The sequence below is a fragment of the Ammospiza caudacuta genome, chromosome 1, assembly GCF_027887145.1.
Source record: "Ammospiza caudacuta isolate bAmmCau1 chromosome 1, bAmmCau1.pri, whole genome shotgun sequence".
NCBI lineage: Eukaryota > Metazoa > Chordata > Aves > Passeriformes > Passerellidae > Ammospiza > Ammospiza caudacuta.
The window spans coordinates 132,109,731-132,120,434 of record NC_080593.1 but is presented as its reverse complement, the minus strand read 5'-3'; the positions used below and the strand labels follow the sequence as shown (position 1 = coordinate 132,120,434).

The window sequence follows — 10,704 nt, the reverse complement described above, 5'->3', positions numbered from 1 at the left end:
TCCATGGTGAGTCAGGCTATCCCGTGTACCTGGGCAGGGATTCACTCACCATGAGCCATAATTATATCTGAAATTTGAACACACTGAATGGGGAAGCAGCCCAAAGCCACTGTGCATGCTCATCAAAATACACTGTGCAATGCAGATAAGCTATTTTTTGCCGTAAATAAGTAGTAAATAATTACAATATCCAATAAATGTCAGATTAATTCAGATTAGCATCAAATTTTTGTGACTTCAAACATACCGTGGTACACCAAGGAGCATCAGTCATGAGTTCCTTTTACTGAAATGTATTTGTGGGCAAGTTATTAAGAGAATAATTTTAAAAAATCAGAAGAAACAGGTAATGGAATTATATTCCAGACATTAAATGTAGCCACTTTTCTACTCAAGTCTGTCAATTGCCTACTGGTTTTCTAGTGTCATGAGAACAACAAAGGAACAACTCACACCCCTTATGTCCACTAGCACCTCCAAGTTTAAGAAGACAGCCAAGATATTTGAGTGATGCTCAGCTGTCTCAGGATTAGGCCTTCAGCAACATCAGATTGCAGAGAGAAGACTTCCACAGAGAACTGAGGATTTCTGGCCTGATCCATTTTCATGGGGTCCTCAGACTTCTAATTCTTGCAGCACTGTTGTGATCTGGAAAAATCCTTTCCAGAGCTGACTTTGAGAGACGTGGGTTTCTGTGCTCACAGTGTTACAGAAAGGAAACAAAGCATGAGGGATGACTACGGAAATGAACATTAATGATTATTATTAAGATCATTTTGCTTCAGTTAGAATGAACAAGTCAACAATTATACAGGAAAAATTAGCTTTTATTAAAAATGTTTAGTTATAAGCAATGATTTTCCAAAATTGTTTTAACTTACTAAACCTAAACATACAAAGTCAGAAGCAAACAAGAAATTGCTTGGTTAAAATCTTATCGAAGGTTAACTTGTCAGTAGTTCTATTAGATTTCCTGCAAGGCTTGCTTTTAAAATATCTTATTTATTGTTCTATTGGTTTTCCTTTACAGAGATGCTCATCCTCCAGTAGAGATGTGTAGTCAACAACATGGATGATTTGATTCATTTATACAAACAGAGGAAAGAAAAAATGAGTTGCATCCATCTCTGAGCACAATGTCAATGCTTGCAGAGGATTCAGAGCTCCCTATGCTGGCTGCTGAAGCCCAAGGCAGCTCTTACACTGACTGCAGTGTGCACCATACCAGAATGGCAACATACCAATTTCATATTAATTTATGAAAGTACTCTTTGGTCACAAACATCCTGTACCTACCCAGTTTACAGTGCATCAGATGCTACTTTTCACCCTTTTCAGTAGCTTGTTTTATTTGTTTTATTCATGCCATTCAGATTTTCCTCATGCATGTATATTCCATTTCTGTGTGCATGCATGTGCACAAAGTCTGAGTTGTTTCTATGTAGACACATCAGGATAGAAAAAAAGGATGTCATTTACCTTCTGATAGCTTTCAGGTGTCAGACTGCAACAGCTCTAGACCAAAATAGCCTTTTATTGGAGTCCCCACGGGATACACAGTTCATCTTTAGGGTACCACATTACTGAAGTTTTCAAAATACACAAAATAAGAAATTTGTGATCCTGTTATATTCTTGTCTATTACACTGTAAAGCCACATTACTCAAACTCAAAGTTTTATTTTTGGTGGGAAAAGTTTAAGATTGAGTAAGGGAAAATCTAGCTGCTGAGAATGCAAGTAAGAGTGTCTAGACAATGATATTTTGCTTAAAAGGCACACCAAGAAAAGGCAAGCTAGGCTCCTCTCCTGATGGTTTAAACCTGCTCTATATTTTCTCTTTTATATATATGGATATGAATACATATGTGTGTATATCTACACAAATCAATGTATGAACACACACCTTTGAGCTTTTGAGAACAGAAAGTTCAAGAAGTAGAAATTACTTTAAATAAATAAGAACCACAGTAATAGGGGGAAGTTGGTGCTGTTATTTTTTTCCTGCATTATGATTATAATCTAATGACACAGCGATATGTTTATACCGTTTTTTACTTTACATCATTTAGTCGTATAAATGTGAGGCATAGGACTACCAGGTGCATTTTATCTTGCCTAAAGTAATTTTTATGGATCTTCTGTGTTCTTGCATTTTCACAAGGAATGGTCACTGCTCTAAGAAGTATGAAGAGAGTTGAGGATAAGGACGTTCTAATAATCACAATTAAGATTTATTTGCCTCTAGGGTTTACATGTCAGAGCGTGGTGTGCATGCAAACACACAGAGAATGACAAGGACAGCGACGGCTGGATACGGCTCAAACCCAAGCACTGGTACCAGCATGGCTGTAGAATGCTGATCCTCTAAGAACTTCTTGTTTCCATTAGCATAAGCTTTGTGACATAATGCATCATTTCCAAAATTGGCACTATTCCATCTAAATGGTCCACATATGTTGACAATTAATGTTAAGAGGTATGAGATGATTACTAACTTCCAGAAAACGTTTAACAGAAGATGCCCATATAGTAGTCACAATTAGAAGTTTAACAGCTGAAGGCTGAATGTAAAGATCTTTTCAGCTGTATTGTTTAAAGAAGTATGACTATCACAGTGAAGTTATTTACATACAAGGCAACGATAGTAAAGATTTCAATCCAGGACACAGCAGATTGTTTAGAGAGTGGATCACATTTTCTGTGAAGTCTGAAATATTTCTTACAACGTTGTAAATTCTACCAATAGCTAGTCAACAACATAAACCAGACAAGAACTTTTAAAAAGCTATTAAGAGCTTGGTCCTGCATTTCTGAGTCCCCAAAATCTACCAACAGAAGACTATAGGAATTTTGAATGTTTAACAGTTGCAGGACAAACCCCCCAGAAAACTATTAAATGTTGCTTCTTTTCTGTACTTATTAAATATAAGTATTCAATTTATTTTCTTTGGTTTTTAAATTACTATCCCTTTGTAGCTACAATATGAAAACAAACAAACCCCAAAGCACTAATAATTCCCCTCTCCCCTCAAAACAGTGATTAAAAAAACTCCAAATGAAACAAAAAACATATCCAGAAAGTGTAGCTGTTACTTCATTATAAAACTACCGTGCAAAATAGAGGTTTATACTGGTCAGAATTGCAATAGCAATTGGAAGTTTACACTTAAGGAGTGACTGTAAGTATTGCTTCTCCTGAATAACAAAAATTAAAACTGATTAGGCACTTGTTTTCTTGTTTAATGAAAGCTGACTCAGTGTGCGTACAAATGACAGAAATCCTCTCTCAAAGAATGCTCTGTAGTGTAACAACTGTACTGTACAACAGTCCCTGATTCAGGAGAGCAGAAAAACATGTGCCTATTACTTACTTTATTCCTAAATTTTACTGCTATGAATGGGCTGGATACATATTCAAGTGCTGTCCTGAATCAGGATATGTGTTGAATTTGGAGTTTTAAAAGATACTACAGTGGTGAGCAGCTTTTCATTATACTACAATAGCAAGTTTATCTAATTTGACTCTGCTCTCCACAGTATTATCCTAATACTTCCCAACAGAAAACAGGCATAAAATAAATAAGATAACCAAAGATTACACAATAAATATGCTACTATGTGGGAGAAAAATACATTGCAATATAAGGCTCGGTAGTGTTGCACAATCAAGAAAACATTCCAGGTGCTCCAAAACACAACTCCCAATGTACAACACCAAGTTATCCCTACCCACCTGAAAAAGATTGGGAAGTAACAGATTAAACTTCTATTACATTAAACATCTGAAAATGCAAACAAGTGGTAAAGTGTTTTGCTGCCTTTGCAGAACACCATATGAATATTCTTGAGTGCTGCAATTGTCACTGCTGATGAAGGAAAATTTAACAGATTGGATTTTTGAAAACTCTCATAATCAAATTCCTTCTGGCTTACAAAGTTACCAGTGTCCATACTGACTCCTAGTATTATGTTTGAAAGGAAAACAAACTCAGAAATTTTGCTGCCTCCGTTTCTTTGCATCCATCGCATCTAGGATAGGTTGCCTCTTTGCAGTGTACCTCTGACGAAGCTCCTCAATTTCTCGTTCCATCATAGGGTCCAAAGCCTTTAGTCTCATCTGTAATTCTTCTAAACTCAGATTTTTTAACTGCAAAACAACCAAACAAAAAGTATTAGAAGCTGTTTTCAAAAAAAGAGAAAATCATTGCCTTTCATAAACCTTTAATTTATTGCATGGAATCATCTGCATTTAAAATGTGTTCTTTGTCAGACCTATGTGTTTTTTTCCTGATGTAATTTAGTGCCATTCTGCATTTCTCTTTTGTTAGAATTGCCCATGTGCCATTCAGTCACATTATTCACCAGTGTGAAAACAGTCAACAAATTTAAAATAGCACATATAATTTCCTCTTATGAAAGGGATAATCTTTATTTTGTTTGCAAATAGTCTGACATTGTAAACAAGCATAGTACCTAACTCATGGGTAAAAAAACCCAAACTTTTCTGAATCAACTACCAATGAGTCAATACTTCATTCATGAATCTAGGGCAGGCTTCTATCAACACAATCTGATCTGTTTTCCCTGAGGAATTAACTGCTACTTTTGATCTTTATTTTTATCAGCAATTGAGGCATATAACACATACTGCTACATACAGTCCAAACCCCAGCATTATGACTTCTGCTAACAGACAACACCGCATATAGTAAACAAATGATTTAAAGTCATAATAAAGAGAGTGGGCATATCAGAAATGCGTAACAGAGCATATGGAAAAGATGCACATTCTCATGCAAGATCATTTTAACCATAAGGTTCCTAATGAAGAAGGGAATTAAACCCCACATGTCAAAATATCTTTGAGGACTAAAGATCCCAAGATCTGTATGAGCCTTCAGATGTGCTCAGCAATGTCGGTCTTTCAGAATCACAGAATATGCCAAGGTGGAAGGGACCCACAAGGGTCATCAATGTCCAACTCCTGGCCCTGCACAGCACAGCACAGCACAGCCCCAAGAGTCCCATCAGGTGCCTGGGAACATTGTTCAAGTGGTTCTTTAACCCTTTCAGGCTCAGTACTGTGATCACTTTGCCAGGGAGCCCTTCCAGTGCCCAACCACCCTCTGGGTGAAGAACCTTTTGAAATGTCCAACCTAAACCTCCCGTGACACAACTTCAGGCCATTCCCTCGAATCTGTCACTGGGCACCACAAAGAAGAGATCAGTGCCTGCTCCTCCTCTTTCCCTCATGAGGAAGTTGTAGACAGCAGAGATCTTCCCTCAGTGTCCTCCAGGCTGAACAGACTAAGTGACTTCAGTTGTTCTTCATATGGTTTCCCCTCCAGACCCTTCACCACCATCTTTGCCGCCCTCCTTGTGACACTTTGTTTGCCCTTCCTTGCTTTCTTCCAAAGACTCTTCTTCTCCTTATGAAGGAAAGAGTTGTCTCCCAAGGCATCAAACATAATCCATTTTATTGCACTCCTCCCATTTAACATAAAGAAAAAAGACAGGGGAAAGGAATTCCTCAGTCACCCAGAATTTTGCAGAAAAAGACCTTTCCATTTTCAGAGGAAGAAAAGATTAAAACTCTGCACTATTCTATTTAATTTTTAGCCCACTGATATATGTAACTCGCATATGATGCACTTTTCCATGAAGATATTCTCTTAGAGGAGTTAAGTGTCAGAGATTTTAAGTATAACGGGAAGAGAAGTCAGTGCCAACTCCACTGCTTAACTGATCCCAACACAGCACAGATGAAAGGAGCAATAAACCCACGTGTGACAGGAATAATTTATTTAGCACGTGTGACAGGAATAATGCATTTGGGGCTCCACAGACCAGCAAATGCATAAGGCAGACACTGAATAATCCTGTGTGTGTGTTTTGTGAGAACTGCCAGTGATGAAGTCCCTACCCACTCTTGGCCAGTCTGGACAGCCACTTATTCGCTCTCAGTCACCACTGTAGACGTCAAGCTTAAACTGCACAGAACAGACTCCAACTGATGTAATTACATAATTATTCTGCTCTGAAAAACGTTTTTTTCATAAATTAGCAAAGAAGAATGTGGTGGGTGAGTTTTTATTTAAATTTCAATCAAGAAACTGAGCCAGGAAACAGAATTAACTACTCTTTAAAGATCATAGACAGCTGGGATGAATATTAAAATATAAAGAAAATTAGTTTTTTTAAGCCAGAGACCAAGAAACTTTCAGAATTATCTCAGACACATCTCCCAGGAGATCCAGATAGCCACAGTACTCATCTATATGAACAGCTGATATTCAGGACACTTAAAGGAAGGAAATGGCAGAAAACAGAAGAGTTAGGAAGGTCTTACCTATCTGGCATCAGATGAGAAAACCACTTAATCAGCCACAGCTCAATCTGGGAAATTATGTGTGTGTGTCTGTGCACATACGTTTCCTTGGCAAATTAAAAAATATGTTTCTTTGACTTCTGTTTGTGCTATAGGTATTACAACACAAACCCTAAAAGCCTGCAATAATCCAAACACTGAATGCAACAGCAAATATATCAAATAAGATGTGTAGAAATATCTCAAACAAGATATTTCATTACTCCTATGTAATTTATTGCCCTGCATAAATAAATATTTTGGTTCAAATTCTTAAAGCAATAGAGCTCAGCATTCATTCATTTCCATTTGCAAACAGCTTCCAATTTAAACTGCCATAAATAATTCACTAAGTAGCTTGTAGCAGTAACTACTGGGGCTACTGGCATTAATGGGAAGGGAGAGGGAAGCAGTCAGTAGCACAAGCTATAGGAATTCACAAAGGATTTAAATTTTATTTCAGTAGCTTTTTAAAAGCTGTTAAATGTAACACATTGTTACAATTACAATTGTAATCAGGATAGCATTTGTGTGATAATAATAGATAATTCCATTTCTGCCACTCCACATAACAGACCGAATTATGTTCTTTCAGAGATCAAACACCCACAACCACACAAGAGACAGTAATTAGTGTCAGGATGGGCCACTTCCAAGACAGAGGTCATAATGGAGTTTCTGGTAGCAGCATTTGCCTTCACTGGGACCCTTTATTTCACCAGATAATCACATTTGGGATTTGGGAAAGCAATAGTCCAAAATCCAACTTACAATGCCACACACAGACACAGCCTTTTAGAGTGAGTACACTTACCCAGTTTTCCAGAAGAAAGATTAGGTGTACAATGATAAAACTTTTCTCCTTAAAGATGTATTTGTTAACCCACTCATTAAAGAAAGTTACAATGCATAAGGGAAGCAAATCAAACAAGGAAGTCAAACCACGCCAGAGCCAGATGACATTAAATAATTTCTCCTCAAAGCTAATGTATTCTCAAGACACAGTCACAGGCAAAGAAGCCTCACTGAAATTCTCTGCTTTGCTAGGGCAAGGGAAATCAACTTTGCCTATGAAGAGACCAGACAACAGTCATCCTTATGGGACTAGAGCTCCCAGTGCTGCAAGCTGAGTGCCAGCAGCTCCTGCCTCCACCTTCTTCTCTCCCTGATCTGGGGGGAAATCCTGGTGGAAGGCAAACTTTCATCGACCCAAGTTCCCAAGTGGCTGAAGTATCTTCCACCAGCACCAACCTAAGATGGGACAAATATAATAAAAGCATAACTAACCTTCTAACTGAACTACAATTTTCTGTTATAATCCTTGGAAAAGGTAACTAAGCCACTTGGGAGACCAGTAAGTCTGGAAACATAGTACACTTTATCTCAAACTTCCAGCAAATGGGACACTAATAATTTAATTCCTTCTTGCTCATTTTTCAACTTATTTGTAATAGGTTAGAGGCTCTTCCAGGAAAGGCCACAGATGTTAAAAAGGAGCAGAACAGAGAAGGAATCATGAGCAAGCTTTTTTTAATGTGACTGTCCTCATTACACTGGGATACAGTAAAAATCCAAAAGTTGAGGCAGCTCCAGGCATGAAGTGTTCCAGTTGCCATCAGAGCACAGGTCAGAGCTACAAGCGCTCCACAGACAGGTGTGCTGTCCTTGTGGGAAGGTGGCAGGAGCCTCTGCTGATCACCCCAGGGGTTTAAAATAATCCAGCATGATCATGCAAGGTTTGGTGAATACAAATTAGCATGTCATCAGAAGAACACTTCTTGTTTTAGTGGGCTGACCCTGTCTGGATGCCAGGCACTCACTAAAGCTGCTCTGTCACTCCCACAACTGGACAGGAGAGAGAAAATGTAACAAAGATTCACAAGCTAAGGTCTGGGAGAGACCACTCACCAAATTCTATCATGGGACAAACAGAACTGAATCGGGGATACTAATAAAATTTACTTATAACAAAATCAGAGCAGGATAACGAGAAGTCAATTGGACTTCTGTTAAAACATCTTCCCTCAGTTAATCAGACTGTTAAAAACACCATCCCTCCACCCCTCCCTCCTTCCCAGCTATACATACTCCTTCCCCCACCAGTGGAGGGAGACAGGGAATGGATGTTTTGATCAGTTTATCACATGTTGTTTCTGCTGCTGCTCAGGGAGAGGTGTCCTTCTGCAGCTCCAGTGTGGGGTCCCTCCCATGGGAGACAGTCCTTCATAAACTTCCCCCATGTGAGTCCATCCCATGGGCATCAGTTTGCACAAACTGCTCCAATGTGAGTCACTCTTCCACAAGGTGTAGGCCTTCCAGGACAGGCTTCTCCAGCATGGATCACACACAGGATCACAAGTCCTAGCAGGAAACCTGCTCCAGCAGGGGCTCCTTTCTCCGCAGGTCTGGAGGACCCCACCAGGAGCCAGCTCCAGCACAGGCCTCCCACAGATTCACAGATTCCTTTCCAACATCCTCGTGCTCTCCACGGGCTGCCAGGTGGATCTCTGCATTGCCATCTACCTCTGTGAACTGCAGGGGCACAGTCGCCTCACCAGAGGCTGCAGGGGAACCTCAGCTCCAGCACCTGGAGCTGGAATCTCCTCCCTCACTTCTTCCCTCCTGACTTTGGTGTCTGCAGAGCTGTTGCTCCCACACAATCTTACTCTGCTCCTCTCTGGCCACAATTACCACTGGCAATATCTTTTTTTTTCCTTCTTAAATATGTTATCACAGAGGTGTTACCACCATTCCTGACTGGCTCGGCCTTGGCCAGCAGCGGGTCCAGAGCTGGCTGGCACTGGCTCTGCTGGACATGGGGGAAGCTTCTGGCAGCTTCTCACAAAAGCCACCCAGCTACCAAAACCTGGCCACACAAACACAATACACCTATGCAAAAAACATTCTTACTCTGGTCATGACTGGTTTCAGGTGGCTGGTTTTTCTGTGTCCTCAGTGAGACACAAGGAACTTTTCTCTCACATAGTGATGCACTCACCTCCCAGAACCAAACTTCTGCAAGGGAAGTGCAACAAGTTTTACTCTTTTTGTCTTTTGGTCTGACTTCTTGCATCCCATATGGACCAGGTTTATTTGGACCACTATTTTCAGCAAATCAAAGAATAATTACTTGCAATCAATACTACTGCCTGCAGGAGGACCCACACAGTATAGAACTTTTTTTTTTTTTACAATCCTTGTCAAAATTCTGGCCAAAAGGGGCACTTGGAAAATAGGCGTGCATTCCTGTCTACAGACCTGAGTTCTGAGCAATAAGCTCAGAAGGAAGAACATAAAGTACAATCAAAAATGGACTCTCAGAAGTCAAAGAGTACAATGTAAATCCTGACTACTGGATCCCACATGTGTCCAGCACAGGAGCCAGAAGGATGGACCGAGTATCTGAGATACTTGGTGGTACCTGCAGTCCATGGATTTAAGTGAGGGGGTCTGGAACTCAATAGCCACACTTGGCTAGCTCATATGTGTAGCCATCCAAACTTTTCAGGGAGTGGAAGCCAAAGTTGTGATGGATGTAGAACACTATAATCTTAATCCATTCTGGACAGCAAGAGAAATAAATAAAACCTCTATGCCAATCATGTTTTCAATATGATAAAAGTAGATTTCATTATTAATTCCATAATGCCTGAGTTACCATTGCAAACCTCCAGTCTATCAAAGTAAATGATGAAATACTGCTATTAAGCTTGTGCAACAAAAACAAGCAAATGCATTTTCAGGGTTTAAATTTTTAAGAAAACAGATATTCAACCAAAAAGTAATCTCTATCAAGTTTGTTGTGTTTACTTGAAAAAACAAATTCTTCCTAGCAACTGCTTAAATGAATCTTACATGCAACATGCCTATTAGGGGCCTTTGATTAAAAAAATATGGATTATTAATACTATATTCTGAGTCATCTATTTTCCCATCTGCTATCAATTCCTATAGTATGAATTACCAACAGAATGGCTAACAACAATTATTGCATCAATGGCAATTGCAAAAGGGTGTTGCCCACAGCACCTTCTAAGATTTAACCAGTGCATATCTTGGATTTTCTTGTGTGTTAGTGGTTTAAGATAACAGAAACTTTTCTGTCCAGCTATTCACTTCCCTCTGTCAAGTAGAGTTTTCTTTTATCAAGTGGAATGAGGTCCACTTCAAACTCCTTTTTTTTACTGGTATAAAAAGTTAAACTTGAGTCAGAATCCAAAAGGTACAAGATAGGGCTTTCTGCCCAATTTATCTCTACTACGAATTCACATCCAAAATCTGTGAATCTCACTAGTGAAAACATTGTCACACACTTGTGTGCAAGGAAATACTCCCC

General features: G+C 39.3%; 1 protein-coding gene across 1 annotated transcript in view; it reads right to left on the bottom strand.

Annotated features, from left to right (window-relative positions):
• Positions 1 to 396: 396 nt before the first annotated feature.
• The window catches only part of STK3 (serine/threonine kinase 3), a 128,160-nt gene continuing 117,852 nt past the window's right edge, over positions 397 to 10,704 (bottom strand). The window contains exon 11 of the mRNA XM_058824626.1: positions 397 to 4,148. Within this exon, the coding sequence (XP_058680609.1) occupies positions 3,990 to 4,148 (159 nt within the window). The 3' untranslated portion in view covers positions 397 to 3,989. The remainder of the gene's footprint in view (positions 4,149 to 10,704) is intronic.